This window comes from Tachypleus tridentatus, chromosome 13 (genome assembly GCF_004210375.1).
Source record: "Tachypleus tridentatus isolate NWPU-2018 chromosome 13, ASM421037v1, whole genome shotgun sequence".
NCBI lineage: Eukaryota > Metazoa > Arthropoda > Merostomata > Xiphosura > Limulidae > Tachypleus > Tachypleus tridentatus.
Window position 1 is genome coordinate 5,659,884 of NC_134837.1, and position 24,677 is coordinate 5,684,560.

The 24,677-nt window shown below is 31.9% G+C and overlaps 1 protein-coding gene across 1 annotated transcript in view; it reads left to right on the top strand.

Annotated features, from left to right (window-relative positions):
- Positions 1-22,900, top strand: part of LOC143240292 (uncharacterized) — a 35,909-nt gene extending 13,009 nt beyond the window's left edge. The window contains exons 2-5 of the mRNA XM_076482510.1: positions 6,967-7,075; positions 17,189-17,309; positions 21,226-21,422; positions 21,881-22,900. Coding sequence (XP_076338625.1) covers positions 7,016-7,075; positions 17,189-17,309; positions 21,226-21,422; positions 21,881-22,900 — 1,398 coding nt within the window. The 5' untranslated portion in view covers positions 6,967-7,015. The remainder of the gene's footprint in view (positions 1-6,966; positions 7,076-17,188; positions 17,310-21,225; positions 21,423-21,880) is intronic.
- Positions 22,901-24,677: the final 1,777 nt, after the last annotated feature.

The following is a 24,677-nucleotide window of genomic DNA, read 5'->3' on the forward strand; positions in this document are numbered from 1 at the left end:
TAAAACAATAATATACAGACCTAGTCTCCATGTTGATCACTTATTAAAATAATAATATACAGACCTAGTCTCCATGTTGATCACTTATTAAAACAATAATATTCAGACCTAGTCTCCATATTGATCACTTATTAAAACGATAATGCACAGACCTAGTCTCCATATTCATCACTTTTTAAAAAGATAATATACAGACCAGTTAGTCTCGATGTTGGTCACTAGTACAATAATATACAGACCTAGTCTCCATGTTGACCACTTATTAAAACAATAATATACAGACCTAGTCTCCATTTTAATCACTTATTAAAACAATAATATACAGATCTAGTCTCCATGTTGATCACTAGGACAATAATATACAGACCTAGTCTCCATGTTTATCACTTATTAAAACAATAATATACAGACCTAGTCTCCATGTTGACCACTTATTAAAACAATAATATACAGACCCAGTCTCCATGTTGATTACTTATTAAAACAATAATATACACACCTAGTCTCCATGTTGATCACTTATTAAAACAATAATATACAGATCTAGTCTCCATGATTATCACTTATTAAAAGAATAATATATAGACCTAGACTCCATATTGATCACTAGGGCAATAATATACAGACATAGTCTCCATGTTGATCACTTATTAAAACAATAATATACAGATCTAGTCTCCATGTTGATCACTAGGACAATAATATACAGACCTAGTCTCCATGTTGACCACTTATTAAAACAATAATATACAGATCTAGTCTCCATGTTGATCACTTATTAAAACAATAATATACGCATCTAGTCTTCATGTTGATTACTAATTAAAACAATAATATACGGATCTAGTCTCCATGTTGATCACTAGGACAATAATATACAGACCTAGTCTCAATGTTGATCACTAGGACAATAATATACAGACCTAGTCTCTATGTTGATAACTTATTAAAACAATAATATACAGATCTAGTCTCCATGTTGATCAGTAGGACAATAATATAGAGACCTAGTCTCCATGTTAACCATTTATTAAAACAATAATATAGAGATCTAGTCTCCATGTTGATCACCTATTAAAACAATAATATACAGATCTAGTCTCCATGTTGATCACTAGGACAATAATATACAGACCTAGTCTCCATGTTGACCACTTATTAAAACAATAATATACAGACCTAGTCTCCATTTTAATCACTTATAAAAACAATAATATACAGATCTAGTCTCCATGTTGATCACTTATTAAAACAATAATATACAGAACAGTTAGTCTCCATGTTGATCACTAGGACAATAATATACAGAACTAGTCTCCATGTTTATCACTTATTAAAACAATAATATACAGATCTAGTCTCCATGTTGATCACTTATTAAAACAATAATATACAGATTTAGTCTCCATGTTGATCATTTATTATAACAATAATATACAGACCTAGTCTCCATATTCATCACTTTTTAAAAAGATAATATACAGACCAGTTAGTCTCCATGTTGATCACTAGTACAATAATATACAGACCTAGTCTCCATGTTGACCACTTATTAAAACAATAATATACAGAACTGTTAGTCTCCATGTTGATCACTAGGACAATAATATACAGACGTAGTCTCTATGTTGATAACTTATTAAAACAATAATATACAGATCTAGTCTCCATGTTGATCACTTATTAAAACAATAATATATAGAGATCTGGTATCTATGTTGATCACTAGGACAATAATATACAGACTTAGTTTCGATACTGATCACTTATTAATACAATAATATACAGTTTTAGTCTCCATCTTCATCACTTATTAAAAGAATAATTTACAGACCTAGATTTTATGTTGATCACTTATTAAAACAACAATATACAGACCTAGTCTCCATGTTGATCACTTATTAAAACAACAACATACAGACCTATTCTCCATGTTGATCACTTATTAAAATAATAATATACAGACCTAGTCTCCGTGTTGATCACTTATTAAAACAATAATATTCAGACCTAGTCTCCATATTGATCACTTATTAAAACGATAATGCACAGACCTAGTCTCCATATTCATCACTTTTTAAAAAGATAATATACAGACCAGTTAGTCTCGATGTTGATCACTAGTACAATAATATACAGACCTAGTCTCCATGTTGACCACTTATTAAAACAATAATATACAGACCTAGTCTCCATTTTAATCACTTATTAAAACAATAATATACAGATCTAGTCTCCATGTTGATCACTAGGACAATAATATACAGACCTAGTCTCCATGTTTATCACTTATTAAAACAATAATATACAGACCTAGTCTCCATGTTGATCACTTATTAAAACAATAATATACAGATTTAGTCTCCATGTTGATCATTTATTATAACAATAATATACAGACCTAGTCTCCATATTCATCACTTTTTAAAAAGATAATATACAGACCAGTTAGTCTCCATGTTGATCACTAGTACAATAATATACAGACCTAGTCTCCATGTTGACCACTTATTAAAACAATAATATACAGAACTGTTAGTCTCCATGTTGATCACTAGGACAATAATATACAGACGTAGTCTCTATGTTGATAACTTATTAAAACAATAATATACAGATCTAGTCTCCATGTTGATCACTTATTAAAACAATAATATATAGAGATCTGGTATCTATGTTGATCACTAGGACAATAATATACAGACTTAGTTTCGATACTGATCACTTATTAATACAATAATATACAGTTTTAGTCTCCATCTTCATCACTTATTAAAAGAATAATTTACAGACCTAGATTTTATGTTGATCACTTATTAAAACAACAATATACAGACTTAGTCTCCATGTTGATCACTTATTAAAACAACAATATACAGACCTAGTCTCCATGTTGATTACTTATTAAAAGAATAATATAGACACCTAGTCTCCATGTTGATCACTTATTAAAACAATAATATACAGACCTAGTGTCCATGTTGATCAGCTATTAAAACAATAATATACAGACCTAGTCTCTGTGTTGACCACTTATTAAAACAATAATATACAGACCTAGTCCCCATGTTAATCACTTATTAAAACAATAATATTCAGATTTAGTCTCCATGTTGATTTTTTTATAACAATAATATACACACCTAGTCTCCATGTTGATCACTTATTAAAACAATAATATATAGACCTAGTCTCCATATTGATCACTTATTAAAACAATAATGTACTGACCTAGTCTCCATATTCATCACTTTTTAAAACGATAATATTCAGACCAGTTAGTCTCCATGTTGACCACTTTTAAAACAATAATATACAGATCTAGTCTCCATGTTGACCACTTATTAAAACAATAATATACAGACCTAGTCCCCATGTTGATCACTTATTAAAACAATAATATACAGATTTAGTCTCCATGTTGATCATTTATTATAACAATAATATACAGACCTAGTCTGCATGTTGATCACTTATTAAAGCAATAATATATAGACCTAGTCTCCATATTGATCTCTTATTAAAACAATAATGTACTGACCTTGTCTCCATATTCATCACTTTTTAAAACGATAATATTCAGACCAGTTAGTGTCCATGTTGATCACTTATTAAAATAATAATATACAGATCTAGTCTCCATGTTGAGCACTTATTAAAAGAATAATATACAGAACAGTTAGTCTCCATGTTGATCACTAGGACAATAATATACAGATCGAGTCTCCATATTGATCACTTATTAAAACAATAATATACAGATCTAATCTCCATGTTGATCACTATGACAAAAATATACAGACCTAGTCTCCATGTTGATCACCTGTTAAAACAATAATATACAGATCTAGTCTCCATGTTGATCACTTATTAAAAGAATAATTTACAGAACAGTTAGTCTCCATGTTGATCACTAGGACAATAATATACAGATCGAGTCTCCATGTTGACCACTTATTAAAACAATAATATACAGATCTAATCTCTATGTTGATCACTATGACAAAAATATACAGACCCAGTCTCCATGTTGATCACCTGTTAAAACAATAATATACAGATCTAGTTTCCATGTTGATCACTTATTAAAAGAATAATATACAGAACAGTTAGTCTCCATGTTGATCACTAGGACAATAATATACAGATCGAGTCTCCATTTAGACCACTTATTAGAACAATGATATACAGATCTAGTCTCCATGTTGATCACTTATTAAAACAATAATATACAGATCTAGTCTCCATGTTGATTACTAGGATATAATATACAGACCAGTTAGTCTCCATGTTGATCACTAGGACAATAATATACAGACCTAGTCTCTATGTTGATCATTAGGACAATAGTATAGAGACCTAGTTTCCATGTTAATGACTTATTAAAACAATAATATACAGATCGAGTCTCCATGTTGATCACTTATTAAAAGAATAATATACAGATCTAATCTCCATGTTGATCACTATGACAAAAATATACAGACCTAGTTTTCATGTTGATCACCTGTTAAAACAATAATATACAGATCTAGTCTTCATGTTGATCACTTATTAAAAGAATAATATACAGAACAGTTAGTCTCCATGTTGATCACTAGGACAATAATATACGGATCGAGTCTCCATGTTGACCACTTATTAGAACAATAATATACAGATCTAGTCTCCATGTTGATCACTTATTAAAACAATAATATACAGATTTAGTCTCCATGTTGATCACTTATTAAAACAATAATATACAGAACAGTTAGTCTCCATGTTGATCACTAGGACAATAATATACAGATCGAGTCTCCATGTTGATCACTTATTAAAACAATAATATACAGATCTAATCTCCATGTTGATCACTATGACAAAAATATACAGACCTAGTCTCCATGTTGATCACCTGTTAAAACAATAATATACAGATCGAGTGTCCATGTTGATCACTTATTAAAACAATAATATACAGATCTAATCTCCATGTTGATCACTATGACAAAAATATACAGACCTAGTCTCCATGTTGATCACTTGTTAAAACAATAATATATAGATCTAGTCTCCATGTTGATCACTTATTAAAAGAATAATATACAGAACAGTTAGTCTCCATGTTGATCACTAGGACAATAATATACAGATCGAATCTCCATGTTGATCACTATGACAAAAATATACAGACCTAGTCTCCATGTTGATCACCTGTAAAACAATAATATACAGATCTAGTCTCCATGTTGATCGCTTATTAAAAGAATAATATACAGAACAGTTAGTCTCCATGTTGATCACTAGGACAATAATATACAGATCGAGTCTCCATGTTGACCACTTATTAGAACAATAATATACAGATCTAGTCTCCATGTTGATCACTTATTAAAACAATAATATACAGATCTAGTTTCCATGTTGATTACTAGGATATAATATACAGACCAGTTAGTCTCCATGTTGATTACTAGGATATAATATACAGACCAGTTAGTCTCCGTATTACAGACGTATTACAGATGTATTTCCGTATAAAGATCAGTTTCTTGTATAAAAAATATACGTGTAGTGACACAAATGAGCTATCTGCTGTGTCCACCGAGGGGATTGAACCCTTGATTTTAACTTTGTAAATACTTTAACTTTCCCCCTGGGGACTCATCCATTCTTACACATTCTGAAACCACACGTCGCAATATCTCATTTAATGATTCCTTTATCTTTCCCATAGACCTTGATTTCAACTTTAAGTAATGTTTACGCGTATCCGAAGACCACCCAGCCCTTAACGATCACAAAGTTGTTTAAATCTACTTTTGATCTATATTTTCACAAATATCTCAGCCTCGATGTAATGTATGTGTATGTTATTTTATCCGCCCATTTACCACTTTATTTATACTTAAGTAAACTAATAATTATGTTATTATAGTATAATTTTAGTAATAATCATCTTTGTAACACAGTTTTGTGTTTTCACTGAATAAGTTATTTCGTAACCTTAGAACTTTGTTATCAACCATCTTCATGTTCGTCATCACATTATTCGATCTCCCGACATACTTTTCAGCTCTTGACTCAGAAAACAACATTATTTGTTTTGAAAAAGTAACCAGTGGCTGCTAAAGAAACATGCCAGTTCCTGTAGTTTAAAAACAATGATTTATTTTACTTGTCAGTATCGTTATTTTAACTTGTCGTCCATCTAAGTACTAACAAACTATAGAGAGAACCAGACGTGTGCCTTAACTTATATCGTTCGGACATTTTTATACTCATTAAAGCAACAGCCATTAAATTAGAAGATAAAATCAGATAATAAACTCTGTGCTTTGTTTATACAGCACATAAATATTTATTATGCTAAACTGAGATCAATTATTTATTTTGTGTTGGTTCTATTTCTTCGCATGAAAAGTTAGATTAGTAGTGAGTCGAGAAACAACGGAACCCATTATAAACCTTTCTGGTTAAGGTTAAAGAATGCACATTATATATTATTCTTGTTTCTAATAGTTTTAACATAAGTAATCTGTAGAGAAGTAGTTGGAGTACAGGTGAAATAACAAAATATAGGTAATTCTGTTTCTAACTTTTCCCTAATGTTAAAACATCAGTCATACATAAAGGTTCCAATATTCAGATGAAAGACATGTTGTTTTCAATAATTCTCTTAGTATTATATTAGATAACGGGGTCCAACCCCCATGACCTCTCACATGTCTTCCTGTATCACTTTGTCAAGTTTGGTGGTGATTGATGAATAAATGTAGAAACCTATAAAGAACAGACATGAAATGATAGATATACGACCATGTATTTTTACCTGGACACACAGTTTAGTAGATGAACTTAAAAAGTGTATTAAATAAAATATTTGATACAGTATTTGATTTTTTAACATTTCAAAACCAATCAATTGTATTCAACGTTGTTAATTTATTTCTTCATAACGTACTTATTTAACGGTTACTTTAGGTGTTCCTGATGACTGGACCTGTCTCGTAGACCTGCATAGGAAGGGTAAATGTTAAAGAATAGCCACTGCAATGACATGTCACTAAATCCAAGTAACCCTGTTTCTCAGGTTTGTAAATTACATTTCACAATAGCTACAGTAAGGTGTTAAAGTGTTAATATAAGAGAATATTCCCAGGTTTATAAATTACATTTCACAATAGCTACAGTAAGGTGTTAAAGTGTTAATATAAGAGAATATTCCCAGGTTTGTAAATTACATTTCACAATAGCTACAGTAAGGTGTTAAAGTGTTAGTATAAGAGAATATTCCCAGGTTTGTAAATTACATTTCACAATAGATACAATAAGGTGTTAAAGTGTTAAGATAATAGAATGTTTAGTCATTCTTTCATTTTATCGGACTAATTCTTCCATGTCATTACAGAATGTAAATTTGAACCTTATGGTAATATTTCACTGATTCCTGATAACAGTTGAATGAACCACGATAACAATACTTATCATTATTTATAATTCCCAGATACTTGTACCAAGGGCATGTCATAAGAGTCCTACTTGAATGAACATATTGATAAAATTTAAGGTGTGAAATAACTGTCATGGTACCCATATGGTACAACAATGTTTAACACTATATATTAAGTTTTGACGTCATGCCACGGCCCAATAAACATGTAGAATTATCAGTAGAATAGAGATCTCGCATAAAAGCTTCACATATGAGTGTTTGTTGGAATCTTCGTCAAATTGCTGCAGACTTGAAATGTTTCCCAAACACTGTCAAATACACACAAGATAGTAAGACAGAGACATTTAAAAATAGGAAAGGAAGAGGTAGAACACCTAAACTCAGTGATGCTGATAGTAAATATCTTTGTTTATGTAGAAATCTGGCACTGACCTCAAGTATGAGACAAACGACCATGTACCAAATGACAGAAAAGTGTCCAGATTTACAGAGTCAAAACGACTCAACGGGAATGAAATATTGGTTATTTAACAGATAAAAAAAAAACTTTAGTTCTATCTCCAAATATTGTCAAGAGACTGAATTTTGTTTACAAGTACAAAATCTGTACTGTTGATAATTGGGAATGGGTGTCATAGACGGATAAGTCCAAGTTTGAAATATTTTATTCAAAACATGGCTTATACGTCCAGTGGAAGAAACATGAAAGATATTAGGTTGTCAAGAAATAAATGTCGAAATTCTCATGACGACATTTAGAAGCTGAATATTGAGTAACTTTTCATTGGTTGGTTGGTTTAATCCAACATTTGTCCCTTAAAAAGTGTCTTAATTGTTTGCTGTTACAACTCTACTCAGAGTAAGTTTCGCAACACTTTCTGACTTTCATCTGATTTTCTTCCACCACTTCAAACTAGGACGGAAAGCTACCGAGACTACACGAAACATCATTCAGGCATTCGGCCATGGACCTATTACTGAGCGCACAGTTCAGTGTTAGTTCCAATGGTTTCGACACGGAGATGAAAGTCTTAAAGACCACGAAGGTTGTGGAAGGAAGCCATCCTTAGATGAAACCACATTAAGGGAAGCAGTTGAGACAGACCCTTGCACAACAGTACGTGAGCTTTCAGAAAAGCTAGGCACAAGCAAATCGAGCATTGCAAACCACCTGAGTGCGATTGGAAAGACGAAAAAGTTGGATAAGTGGGCTCCGCATGAGTTGACTGAAGATCAATAAAATCGGCATTATGAGACCTGTCAAGGATGACGCTCCAAAAATTGAACGAATTGGGAATTGAGGTTTTTATTCGTCCACCTTATTCCCCAGACATTCCCTCTACAGATTTTCATTTTTTCAACTCTTTGATAACTTTTTGAACAATAAACGCTTTCAAAACCAGGCAGCTGCAGAAGAAGCTTCCAGGGAGTTCATTAACCATAGAAACTCTGATTTCTACAACAGGGGCATAATCAGTATCGTTACTCGTTGGTAAAAGTGTGTTGAAGCAAATGGTGCTTACTCTGATTAAAGCATGTTTTACAACACTGGTTTATACTTTTCCAAACTTCGCAGTTCAAAAACGACATTTATTTCTGAACAACCTAAAACTTACATCAATTTATAGCACCTACCATGAAGCATGAGGGAGGCAGTGTGATGTTTTTGGAGGTGTTTTTCTGCTAAGGCGACAAGAGATATTTGTAAAATAGATGGAATAATGGACAAGTACCATCATCCTCGAGTTACTAATTCACAAAGAGATTAGCTATTATTTCTGGGAAGAGATTGATAATTAATATCGAAAACATTTTTCCTATTGATTGGTTCTTATTCAATTATATAATTATTTTTGATACACTTTTGTCGAATGAAATTAGAGTTAGTTGTATATTGGTAAGGTCAACTTACAAGCTGTCACGTGTTGTAGTGATACGTATATTCCAGTTATTCATTACATAGTTTTTGCCATTTATTTCATATTTTAGTCTTATCTTATCTCCGCTTTTAATGGTAACTTTATTATTACAAAGTCGCATATCACATGTGTGATAGACGAAAAAGATAGTAACTTTATTATTTCAGTAACATATCAGATGTGTGACACACGAATAAGATGGTTACTTTATGATTTCAAAGTCACATATCAGATGTGTGACACGAATAAGATAGTAATTTTATGAGTTCAACGTCACATATAAGATGTATGACACACAGATAAAATGGTAACTGTGATTTCAAAGTCACATGTCAGATTTTATGTGCCTCGACCTTTAAAACGTGTCATAAATGAGTCACTCTACATCAATGAGGTCATAACACTTTCGTTTTTTAACTTTACAGCTAATTGATTGTACAGTACATTTTATTTTTCAAAACGTATTATTTTGTTAATAATTGTTCTTGGTATTGTTCTAGTTAATAGCATCTCAAATATTTTCCTTTGGGATTGTTCGTAATTCCTATCAGAGAAATTTTCTTTAATGTTTGTTTTCAGTTTAAGTTAGGGTTAGCTAAATATTTCCGTCCCTACTTGTCCATACATTTCTACCTTTCATTTCTACTACCTTCTCGTCATGCTGTCCGACTAGTCCAACTCAGATTCGTAGACACAACGGGATTGTCAGATGTTTCTTCTGGGTGTTTATTTCTAAATTGAGAGACATACTGTTGAATATATACAAATTCATGAAATATACATCAGTTTAAACTACAATGTAAAATGACATACACATGGTAGTAAGCGCAAACAAACATTTATATACACTCAGTGTCCGCTTCGTTTGGTAACCTACTCTTTAATGCAAATAGCCAAACAGCGAATCGTGTGGATGCAACTCTATATATGTAAAGCATGCAGACATGGTTAAGAGGTTCAGTCATTATTCGATCAAACATTAGAATGGAGGAGATGCGTGATCTAAGCGCGATTTTCACCGTAGAATGGTTATGTTGGTGTCAGACGTAGTGGTTCCAGCATCTCAGAAACTGCTGACCTAATGGGATTTTCACACACTACAGTTTCTAGAGCTCACAAAGAATAGTGTGAAAAACATCCAGTAAGTGGCAGTTCTGTGGGCGTAACACCTTGTTAACGAAAGAGGCCAGAGGAGAATGGCCAGATTCTTTCAAGCTAACAGGAAGTCCACAAATACTCAAATAACCACTCTTTACAACAGCAGAAGGGCACACTGTCAGCTAAGAACAGGAAGATGAGGCTAATTAATGGACGCGGGATCACCAAAACTGGATGTTTGAAGATTGGAAAAACATCACTTGTCTGACGAATCTCTGATTCTGTTGCCACATGCAGATAATATGGTCAGAATTTGGTGTAAACAGCATGGATCTATCCTGCCTTGTGTCAACGGCACAGGCTGGTGGTCATGGTGCTATGGGGTGGGGAATGTTTTCTTGGCACACATTAGGCCTCTTAATATCAATTGAGCATCACATTAATGCCACCGCATACCTGAGCATTGTTGTTGACCGTGTGCATACCTGAGCATTGTTGCTGACCGTGTGCATACCTTTATGGCCACAGTCTACCCATTTTCCAATGGCTACTTCCAGCAGGATAATGCACCATGTCACAAAGCACGCATCACCTCAAGCTGGTTTCACGAACATGATAGTGACTTCAGTGTACAACAATGGACTGAACAGTCCCCAGATCTCAATCCAACAAAGCACCTTTGGGATGAAGTGGAATAGGAGGTTCGCAGTATGAATGTGTGGTCGACAAATCTGCAGGAACTGCGTGATGCTATCGAATCAGCATTGACCAAAATCCCTGAGGAATGTTTCCAGCATCTTGTTGAATCCATGTTGCAAAGAATTCAATATGTTTTGGAAGTACCTAAGCTGTCTGAGGCAAAGGTCAAAGCTAGTGTCTTCGTTGGACCACAAATAAAAAAGATCCTGGAGTGCACAGAATTCCCCAAGAAGCTCAGAAGGAAGGGAAAAAAGCTTGGGGCAGCTTTGTCACAGTGATTCGGGGCTTCTTAGGCAATCACAAGGCCGAAAATTATGTGGAATTGGTTGAGGCTCTGGTGAAGAACTATGACAAAATGGGCTACAGGATGTCCCTAAAAGTCCATGTCCTTGACGCTCATCCTGATAAATTCAAGAAAAACATGGGAACATATTCAGAGGAGCAAGGCGAGCGCTTCCATCAAGATATATTGGACTTTGAACGCCGCTACCAAGGAGCGTATAACGAAAACATGATGGGAGACCATATTTGGGGGCTAATACGTGAAAGTGATTTACATTACAGTCGCAAATCTCGAAAAACTACTTATTTCTAAACATTTGTGTTCATTTTTGTATAACTTTAGTATAAATACATGTAAATCTTAATTCATATGTTGTTTTATTCAGACTTTATGTAAATGAAAATATTAAAATTTGCCCGTTGTTACACAGAAAATAGGTTAATTTCTAAATTTCATTATCGAAGTCACAAAAGCAAAGTTTGAAGGGAATAATGACTATTTTCTGTACTTTTACAACATAAGCAATTAAGAAATAACACATACTATCCAGGAACAAAATTTGTGTTGCATAGTGTTAACAGAGTAACAGTAACGTTCCCTATTCGATTCAAGTATCCTATTGGTTAACAGTGGGAAGTGTTGGCTATCTGTCTTCCCTCTAGTGTATTACTTCAAAATTATCGCAGAAGATTGTCGAGTAGCTTTAAGCGACGACATTTAATGACCCTGTCCCAGCGTGGCCAGATGGGTTAAGGCATTCGACTCGTAATCTGAGGATCGCGAGTTCAAATCCCGGTCGCGCCAAACATGCTCGCCCTTTCAGCCGTGGGGGCGTTATAATGTGACGGTCAATCCTACTATTCGTTGGTAAAGAGTAGCCGAAGAGTTGGCGGTGGGTGGTGATGACTAGCTGCCTTCCCTCTAGTCTTACACTATTAAATTTGGGACGGCTAGTGCTTATAGCCCTCGTGTAATTTTGCACGAAATTCAAAAAACAAACAAACAGTAAATGTATTAAGATTTGTTTAAAATCCGAGCGACTTATCAAAGAAGGTTATCAGAATTAACAATCCATTATTTCTAGTAATACTGTTTGAAATTAACTTTATAGCAGTGAAAGCAACATGAAGTTTTAAAACCCATTCTTTTATATGAATGATAACTATGTATACAAAACCGGATTAAGGGTTTTATTTGTCCTAGGCCTTTTTAACTTAGAGAGGCCCTCTCGAGACAGAACCTCTACGTGAATATATACATTTATAGTTATAGCTTGAGGCCCTGGGCTTCAGCCCAGTAAGCTCATGTCTTAACCGGGGTTGTGTGTATACGAAATACCCACAGAATTACATATACATAAAACCTGTTCATTGAACTTCGTATTTCCGATTTTGTGTGCTCGAGAACCGGTTAGTAACCTCTCATGACGTACTTGGACTTTCATACAAGAATAATATAAGATTTCTCCTTCTTGCCTCGTTACATCATCGTGTCAAGTTTCATCAAATTTATTACTTTAGATACATATCAACTAAGAGACCAATCGCTACAATACCCCAGGCAATATGCATAATGTTTGTATAAAGTAACCCCCTGCTTCTGATGTGAAAGGTATCTAAATACACACATTTATGCCTCTTATGAATAGTACAACTTATCTGATTGTTCATACCATGAAATGTGTATGTTAAACAAAGTGAGGCCTTTATTGTAAAAGTTTTAATGTGATCCATGCGTTTTACTCTACCTTCCTTTCGTTGACAGCATTGGTATGTAAATTTAATACATTTACTTATTCCACTTTATTATGATATAAATTGGTATATTATTTTACAACCAATAATATTTTAAAGCGCTGAATGAATATAATGTTGTAAATAGAAACATAAGAACGGTATATTTGAATAGCCATATGTTTTTTCTGTATTTGATTTGATAGCTTACTTTAAGCACAAATTTATATTAATTATTATTAAGAGGTTAAATCGTCCCTAATTCCACGTCTTAAGTGATAGAATAAGCTGAAAAACAATTAACAATCGATAAGGAACTGTGAAAATATTTTCAAGCCAAAATCGATTTCATATTATTTGCCTTACTTGGAGCAGGGGTTTTCAAATTGTAACGTCGGCTACAAATGATTTGCGAGAGTTTCATAATTACGGAGAGATCGCTAAGCGAACACGACGACGCTTGAAACCTAAACAATTCAACTATACAGACAAGATAGTTTGTTTAAATTAAATTGAAGTTTAAAACAGTAAAATTGTAGGTTATGAAAATTTTGAGTTAAAGTGTGAAAATGTTTTCTTAGCTCGTGCATTATAAATATAAAATAATGGCTCACATACTGATGAAACTTTGTCGAATGGACGGCAACTGCCTACTGTGGAGACACAAATGTAGAAGATGACGATTCGAAAGTCTTCCGCCTTTCGTCTTCACCTACTGTTGCTTAATTTTGGGGGAGGGGAGAAAAGAAAGCTTATTGGAGCTTTCTTGTGAATTAAGTTCAGAGTTAACAAGAAATCCACTATTAGAGTTTTATATTCAGAAAACCGAAGAGCATGCGTGTCTTGATGCATAGGGGCGGTTCTTGAAGTATTACTTTTGTGACAAGCTGTTTAACCTCCTATAATGTGGAAATTAGTCTGTTTGTACAGTGTTAGAATCGATGTTTTACATTGATAATAAAGCTACACCATAATTCGCCCCAATCCAGCACTTTGTCCAGTTACCGTCTCTTACCAGACGTATTTTTGGTCTGAAATCAAATACAACAGTTTTGTTTGTTTTGGAATTTCGCACAAAGCTACTCGAGGGCTATCTGTGCTAGCCGTCCCTAATTTAGCAGTGTAAGACTAGAGGGAAGGCAGCTAGTCATCACCACCCACCGCCAACTCTTGGGCTGCTCTTTTACCAACGAATAGTGGGATTGACCGTAACATTATAACGGCCCCACGGCTGAAAGGGCGAGCATGTTTGGCGCGACCGGGATGCGAACCCGCGACCCTCAGATTACGAGCCGCACGCCTTAACACGCTTGGCCATGCCGGCCTACAAGAGTAACAGCGTTATGCTCATTTGCTGTCTATTACAAAGTAGACTGGTTTAACACTTCATGCGATATGTTTAAAACGTGACTTTAATTTAATTTAGACTCTGGTATTAAATTCGCTGCATTCACAATTAGAAACATATTTTCTTGGGAAGCTTCGTAATTACAGGATCAACAAAAGAACTAAATAGTCTACAGCTGATATTATTTACAATTGTATTATATTTATGAAAGTGTAATATTTTAAAACAAATTTATTCTTTTTAACTGTTTCCTACGATTTTCGTTCAAAAACTACACTATGAGGTTTGGTATTGTAATTATAAAAACCATTTTATTTATAAAATTGTATTTACAGAATTGTGTTTAGTTTGCTTGTCTGTTGCAACAATATTTACAATAGTGTAGTAACGAAATGTTCATAAAGAATAGGCCTTATTCACTGTCTCTTTGTCTTTTAAAATGCTTCGTATAATAAAAAAATATTTATTTTTGTCTTTTTTCTTCCACTTTACAACAAAATATTACATAAATATTTGAAATTCTAAAATATAATAATGTTAAAGGACCTTAAAATTATAATAATTTCCATCAAGTTTGTTTAAGATTAAATTTTCATAAGTGGATCCGATTGATCCAAGTAAGTTTTATTTTGAAGAAGATGCAATAAGCACAAGGGAAATTAAAAATAATAAATAATTAGCACAAAAACTTTGTTAAACATATGCAACTTAGCATACTATGAAACGCAATGAAAAAAATATGAGTAAAATATACAAATTTATACATCAGACGTATTAAACATGCATCTCAGAACGAATGGTGGGTATTAACACTTTTACTGATAAGGAGAGAACAACGTTTCCACCTTCCTAGGTCATCTTCAGGTTAAGAAAAGGTTTCTCGTCATCAAGACGTATTAAACGTTTTGCTTCAAATTAAACTTTACTCCGTTCTTTTTTTCATTTTTGTTTGTAATTACGCACAAAGCTACACAATGTACTCTTCCTACTACGGGTATCGAAACCTGATTTCTGTCATTGTTAAGTCCGCAGACTTATTGGTAGTCTACTACGTTTGAGTGGATGGCTTTCTATATCCACAAAAATAACCATTTTCTAGAGAAAATCACTGCACAGGTCCCCTTACTATTATAAAACATTTATAAAATTGGAAGCTTAGTTACAAAAGCGTATTTTCGATTTAATATTTCATATTTAATATTCTTACGTCATTCACCTGGAATAGCTATTAAAGTTATTAATTAAACCCATGTATGCTCTTAATGAATGTGTAAATGTATTGTATAAATATTTGGCTTCCTGTTACTTCATTTTCATTTGAGGTATCTAAAATTTAAGGTGAGTGCTATTCATATGAATCAGAGGCAAACAATTTCAGTTAGAATTTAATTTATTTGAAAACATTTTTGATATCGTACTGTTTTATTTGGAAGACACGAAAGGCTAAGTCTAACCGTTGGTAGCCATTTTTGTTACTATTTAAAATTGCCCAACAACAACAACAAGGGTCGTTCTGGGTGACTTGAGTCATGCAACCTATTCTTTTCTATGTAAATAAGTGAACCATTTAAAAGCATTGTTTGGGTTTCGAGGTCTGTCTTTTACAGATAGTCATTAAGAGTTTAATTCAGTATATACCCTAGTAACAGCTTGAATATATTTTATTGTAAAGAACATGAAATTGTATGAAAAGTCAGTTTTGTGTTATTATAAATATATTTTTTCGAATAGAAAAATTTGCATCGTGTGATAAAAATATTTAGAATGGGAAACTTAAAACATACATAATATTAGGGATGTATTACAGGTAAACAATCGTATTTCTTCAATATATTATATTTTTACATTTTCGAATTATATGCAATATTTAACAGTTCCCTCTGTAGTGTGTCAGCGGACTCACGCTGCTAGAAACCGGGTTTCGATACCCGTAGCGGGCAGAGCACAGATAGCCCATTGTGTAGCTTTGTGCTTTAATTCCAAATAAACAATTACATTTAAGAGTTTCAAACTGCTAAATGCATTTGGTTTATTTGTGGTATAGAGTGTGTATAACTTGACGAAACATGAAAATTGTATTAAACTGTCAGTGATGTTATTCGGAAACAAATCGGTTGTGTTGGGTACCACTTCAGCCGTCTTTAAAAAAATACGAGTTTACAAGTATATCACGAATCATACATAAACCAGTACAAGGAAAAATAATAGCCATTCTGTCGAGCACGTGACCTTCTTTTCTCTACGTTAGAATTGAGTTTATTAATTGAGAATATTGTTGACTTTATTGATTTTAATAATACCCTTCTATTAAATGAATTAGTGGATATTAATTTTAAAATGGCGGCTCTTCTCAGTGAAACAGGCAATGAGTGTGTTTTATAATAATATAAAAATAACATTATAGTCTAATACTAATAGTTAACTTATGAAGTTACATAACAATATCGTTATCGTCTAATACTAATAGATAACTTATGAAGTTAACAAATTACATAACAAGATTTCAGGGAATAATGTATCATGTCTCCATTGAAATTTAGCATTGTTATGTACAAAGTAAAAGTTGGAAAGTGCCCAGTGTATGAGAAAAACAGTATATTATTACATAAGAATCTCACTGAAAAACTAAAGATAACACATCGTTAATTCAATATTGTTCGTTATTTCTAGCCTATGAATGGAAAGACATCTACCCCTCAGAACAACTTAGCAAGTGAAACTACTGGTTTTGAATCTCTTGAATTACGTGAAACGTCTTATTTGCAAAATGTTAAAAGCACAAAAAATATAGGTAAGGGTATTCAGAGTTCTTGATTTGTCAACAATATTAGATGTAAAAATGCATTAAATTAAATTTTTCATGATTATTTTGTAAGGTAAGTTTACTTTATTAAAAGCATCTGATTCCTTGTTTTTGAAAACCTGTAATTACTTGTCATTTAATAGCATACTGTGACAGAATATTAAATGTACTTCCATAAGATTGTAGTATATAGAAAAACTAAATTAACTTTAGAGCAATGGGATACTTCCACAGAACAGCAGGAGGTTCAGCCAGGATGTTATTAAAGAAAAACACTGAATATCTGAGTCCAAAATGAACAATACTGACCTACAACCATTGAGTATGCACTCGTTGTTATTTAAATTGTTTTTCTTTATACTTTATTCAACAGGTTAATATTGCTTGCATAATACCACTTGTTTAACATAAAATAACTATACAACAGCCTTAAAGACCTGTTTACAAACTTAATGACAACTGAAATTACAAATACTGTGACTTTTTAATATTGAAAACATCATAAATAATAATGTTAAGATCAATATACTCTCCTCTCCCAACCAGGTTGTTTGGTATATTTCTTCTCAATATTCAATACAAGTTTTAAAATTGGAGAGCATCTTTTCTAATAGGGTTTTAACTAAAAGAGTAAGAAAAATAATAATTGAATACCACATAATCTTTAACCAGACAAGAAAGAGACCAAGCACCTCTTTTAAAGTTCTCAAATTAAATTCTTTTAATCTAATATCAGTACTTTATCAGCAAAATTTCTGTTTGTGGACTTCCCCAAACCTCAATTTTAATAGAGTAATTTTGGTGCCATGTTCCATTGGAAGACAAACTAAAACTTGTATTTGGCTCATCAATAAATCTTGAACAAAGCAAAATACTAATTTAAAAAGATATATACTATAACTTTTGGATGAATATATTAAGATTGAAAAAGAGGAATACTAAATCTTTAACCACTCAATTTTTTAAAAGATTAATCAATATTCAACTTACAGTCTGTCAGTCAGTGATACTGAATTCGGGGAGTGTGAGCAGACACAGATGATATGACAGTTGTCACATTTAAGGTAGGACCAAACAAATGTACTTTGGTAAATGGCTCAATATGTAAGCCTAAAAAAACACACTTTACTGCCAAAAGAATTATTCTTTTAATAATATTGTGCCATGAAGTTTAGGTGTTTGGCTTGCCTGTGTTTCTCTTGCAAAAAATAGATATTTTCATGTTGGAATACTATGATTGATCATCCAAAAAGCACTTATGAATATAGATCCTGATTAGTCTGAAACAGAGATAAAAACCTTTGGTTGGTCTCTTTCTATCATGTACCATGAGAGTGATACTACCCTGGTGATACCTACACTACTACTGCTCCTGCAACTAATATTGCTAGTAATACTGTTGGCTCATTCATCACAGATAAGACTACCTCCTGCAGCTAAACACCGCACGTACAGTCTTTAAACACATTGTCAAATAAAGAGAACTTTGAAACTCATTAATACTAAAAGATTTTGTTTATCACTCTGAGAATTTTTTCTCAGACAATGAGCCCTACCAGTAGAACTTGTGAAAATTGCAGAAAAACATATAGAGCTGACAATTCAAATGTTTATAGCATTACACGTGTGGCTATAAAGAATTGCATTATTTATATTTTTGTATTTAATATCCTCATTGTATTCAGATATTCTTGAATTTAAACTCATTTCTGTTTTGCCAGTGTTAACCTTTTCACATGCTTGGCATAGATGTTAACAGAAATGTCCATCAACGATTGTTTAGGTGATATGTAGAGGTTATAACTTCATCTATGTCATAATTATTATGATCAGTCCAATGGGTAGCACTAGTCTTCATGTGTAAATGCAGTTTCTTTCATAACAGAGATCATCACTTCCATACATTTGGTCACTTTGTATGGAACATGGTCCTCAGTCAAAGTCTTGCAGTTAAGTAAAGACAAATGTCACATGTTAGAGCAGGTATGCATACTAAGTTTGTGTTTAATTAATAAAGACTGCTCATTTTCTATTATACTCTGTGCCAATCTAGTTACATCATTTTATACTGAATCAATTAGTAACACATTTAGTGTCTTTCTCTATAATACATGTCCTGGTTTGTATCTGATATAGCTCTAAAGGTAATTCAGTTTTGTCTGATAATGTGCTACCATTTTCAGAAAAGTCTTAAAAAGAACTATATAAGAAGATGAGTAGTGTTTGAACATAAGTCTTATAGTTGGAAGACAGAGATGCTGTCCGTTAAAATGACCCTTGAATCTGTCACATCTAGTCATCACACTTATTCTTCTATCCATATTTATTATCCACTTATCACTCTGCTCAAACCATCTTCCCACATTAACCATAAATACCTTCCCTGAACAACATACAAGAAGACAAACTAATAAGTTTATAGTTGTGAAAAGAGTATTTTTTATTTTACACTAATAAATAAACTATGAAACTTATAATTGATAGGAATTAGGCACACTTCGCTTGGGTCTTTATATACGAAAATGTTTTGAATATACCCATATTTTTTATTACCAAACATTAATTTTTCCATATCACAATGTGAAATTTCATGTATAGTACCAAGAAAAAACCTATATTTTTCTATCATGGAGGTTTAGTAAAGTTTCCATTCACAAACCTGTTAGTAAACCCAAGTACAAAATTATTTAAAGAAAAACTCCAGCTTTTGTCATTTTAGTTACTTTAATAATTGCATTAATACATTATTTTGAAATCCACTGATGTAGATAAATACTAGTAGAAATACAAATTCTGATCTGCCTTATCAACAAAGACAGCAAGATGTTATGATTACTACTGTACATAATTACCACAAGAAAACTAGTTTATTGGTTCTTTTGAGTAACAACAATCAGCTTATTCCAATTCAATAATAATTACAATATGTTATTTGTAAATGGTAAATTATGTAGTGTTAAGAAATCTCTATATTAACTCCAACAAATGTAATTCTAAGTAACAGAAATTTGTAGTTTGAGTACATAGTGACTACAGTATCTCCAGCCTTGTTTCCTTACATTTATTTTAAATTCCCTAGTGGGATTAGGGAGCACAGCTATAAATTTTGGCAGGGTGTAAGTCAACTTCGGCTAAGATAGTTTTATTTTTCTAACAGGATTGTCAGCATTTAGACTGAGTTTATCTCAAATGTTGTAGAATCAGTAAATTTACATGAGCTTAAGAAAATGCTTGATTAGTATGTGAATTATAAGGGCTAGCTTTAAGATTTTTTAAATAATTTATTAATTTAATAATTTTAGTTTAGAGGATGTTTTCCCAAAACATTGTTATTTTATATGTCGTTTGAAGGTCTTCAAACTGAAAGTAAACCTTAACACCATTGTTTTTCTGTAACTGAACAAATAAAAACATGAGATAATTTAACTTCTTAAAATTGTATTCTTATTATTAACCTCAACACAATTGTTGTTCTGTAACTGCACAAGTAAAAACATGAGGTAATTTATCTTCTTAAAATTGTATTCTTATTATTAACCTCAACACAATTGTTGTTCTGTAACTGCACAAGTAAAAACATGAGGTAATTTATCTTCTTAAAATTGTATTCTTATTATTATTATCAGTTATGTTAATTTGAAGGATTTAGGACAGAATACTTACATGTCAATAGTTGTTACATTATTGGAAATTCAGTTTGTGAGACTAATATTTCTTAATATTATTTTTCTGGACATTTTGTGAAATACAAATCATTATTGTTTTCTTTATAATAAACACTATACACCCAGTTGAACATGAAAAATATATCTTATACTAAATAGAATATATTTCCAATGATAGAGTTTATCAAATGTTTACCTCTAATCCTAAAGTTTAAATATGCATACAAATTATTTTACAGAACTGTTAGAAGCACCTTCATCCCCATCAATATCAGAAGCTCCATCAGATTTAAAACTGTCGTCTCTACACAGTCATTTAACTGTTTCTAAACCTCCAAAAAAGCGTTATATACAGAATGGAACTTTCAAACCAACTCAGCTACCAGTTGATCTTCAAACTACAAGTGCTTGTTCTGCATTACAGGAATTAGCTGGGGTAAAAAATGACAGATTGTTCTTTGTTTGCAATTAACAAGTGTTTGTACGTTGTTGTTGTTTTTTAACTTTTGCTATGTGTCCAGCCTAGTTAAAGTTTTGAGTAAATTTTCTTCAGTATGATTATTATGAACTATTCTTTGATCTAAGTTTAGGGTATTTTCATAATAATGATTGTTTATATATATTCAAATGAAAAGTAATACATTTATTGGCATTTATTATTTATACCTCAGCACAAAAACAAGAACAGTACTTGCTAATGTTGATTTGCTTTAAAGTAGAATATATTGTGTGGCATATACATTTTAGCATTACATTTGTGATATCATGTCAAAAACTAACTTTTCTGTGGAAAAAACTGTATTAAACTGTAACATTTTAGTATCTATTGCAAAGATCAACACTTCTGATACAGATTCTGTAAGAATTTAATTAGTTTAACTTTGTTCTGTATAGGGGTGTCTGTCTGTTAACAGAGGTGATTCGTACTACTCTTCCAGTAGTATAGCTAGGTTTGAGAACGAGCAGGAAAGTCAGATCCGTATCTCTGTACCAGTGATGGAGACAGACATTGACAAAGACTTATCACAAATGTCATTCAGCACCTCGGTTAATACATTATCTCAGTCAAGAAAACATAATTTGAGCTCATTTTCTCATTCAACTCCACTTCCAACTGACAGTTCCAGTTTCGAAGTACGAGCTGATGAGCCAATTAATCTGTGCAAAAAGCAGGCAAAAACGTTTCAGACCAGTCAGCAAAAAATTATAAACCATGTAGTGGATAAAGTTTTATGCAGACCTTTTGGTAATGCTGTCTCTGATTGTTTTCCTGATACTACTGTTGGAAAATGGCAGAATCACTCAGAACACTTCCTCACTGGTCAAGATACCTCTCAGAAAATGAAAATCAGAAGAACTCAAGGTGTCAACAAAGGCTCATCTGACATTCAAGATGGAACTAAGAGTCTGTCCTTTCCATCACTGTTTAGTACAGGGGAAAGTGACAAAAGGAAAACTTTGTGCTCTAGAATTTGTGAGGTAAATAAGTATTGTGTTGATGAACCATTTAATCGTGGTACTGATGTGGTTTGTAATGAAGTGAAGCATGAGGACAACAGTGTAGTGAATAGTAGCATCACTGAGTCAAAATGCCCAGAGGATAGTAGCAAAACGTTTTCAATCTCATTACAAACATGCAATAATAAATCTTTATCCACCGAGTGTCAGAAAACCATTATTTTTAATAAGCAAAAAGTGCTAGTTGATAAACACTGTGATACCAAAGGTGCTAGAAGTTCTTGTCCCATAGGGAGTAAAACTATTGTTCATGTGAATTACAATGGAATAGTTCATCAAGACCGTAGTTCCCAGTATAGTTCTGAATGTATTATTATACAGTGTATAGTTCTGAAAGATATTATTATACAGTGTATAGTTCTGAACTATATTATACAGTGTATAGTTCTGAACTAATTATTATACAGTGTATAGTTCTGAACTAATTATTATACAGTGTATAGTTCTGAACTAATTATTATACAGTGTATAGTTCTGAACTAATTATTATACAGTGTATAGTTCTGAACTAATTATTATACAGTGTATAGTTCTGAACTAATTATTATACAGTGTATAGTTCTGAACTAATTATTATACAGTGTATAGTTCTGAACTATTATTATACAGTGTATAGTTCTGAACTAATTATTATACAGTGTATAGTTCTGAACTAATTATTATACAGTGTATAGTTCTGAACTAATTATTATACAGTGTATAGTTCTGAACTAATTATTATACAGTGTATAGTTCTGAACTAATTATTATACAGTGTATAGTTCTGAACTATTATTATACAGTGTATAGTTCTGAATGTATTATTATACAGTGTATAGTTCTGAACTAATTATTATACAGTGTATAGTTCTGAACTATTATTATACAGTGTATAGTTCTGAACTTATTATTATACAGTGTATAGTTCTGAACTATTATTATACAGTGTATATACAGTTCTGAACTAATTATTATACAGTGTATAGTTCTGAACTTATTATTATACAGTGTATAGTTCTGAACTGTATTATTATACAGTGTATAGTTCTGAACTAATTATTATACAGTGTATAGTTCTGAACTAATTATTATACAGTGTATAGTTCTGAACTAATTATTATACAGTGTATAGTTCTGAACTAATTATTATACAGTGTATAGTTCTGAACTAATTATTATACAGTGTATAGTTCTGAACTAATTATTATACAGTGTATAGTTCTGAACTAATTATTATACAGTGTATAGTTCTGAACTTATTATTATACAGTGTATAGTTCTGAATGTATTATTATACAGTGTATAGTTCTGAACTAATTATTATACAGTGTATAGTTCTGAACTAATTATTATACAGTGTATAGTTCTGAACTAATTATTATACAGTGTATAGTTCTGAACTAATTATTATACAGTGTATAGTTCTGAACTAATTATTATACAGTGTATAGTTCTGAACTAATTATTATACAGTGTATAGTTCTGAACTAATTATTATACAGTGTATAGTTCTGAACTAATTATTATACAGTGTATAGTTCTGAACTATTATTATACAGTGTATAGTTCTGAACTAATTATTATACAGTGTATAGTTCTGAACTAATTATTATACAGTGTATAGTTCTGAACTAATTATTATACAGTGTATAGTTCTGAACTAATTATTATACAGTGTATAGTTCTGAACTAATTATTATACAGTGTATAGTTCTGAACTAATTATTATACAGTGTATAGTTCTGAACTAATTATTATACAGTGTATAGTTCTGAACTAATTATTATACAGTGTATAGTTCTGAACTAATTATTATACAGTGTATAGTTCTGAACTAATTATTATACAGTGTATAGTTCTGAACTAATTATTATACAGTGTATAGTTCTGAACTAATTATTATACAGTGTATAGTTCTGAACTAATTATTATACAGTGTATAGTTCTGAACTAATATTATACAGTGTATAGTTCTGAACTAATTATTATACAGTGTATAGTTCTGAACTAATTATTATACAGTGTATAGTTCTGAACTAATTATTATACAGTGTATAGTTCTGAACTAATTATTATACAGTGTATAGTTCTGAACTAATTATTATACAGTGTATAGTTCTGAACTAATTATTATACAGTGTATAGTTCTGAACTAATTATTATACAGTGTATAGTTCTGAACTAATTATTATAC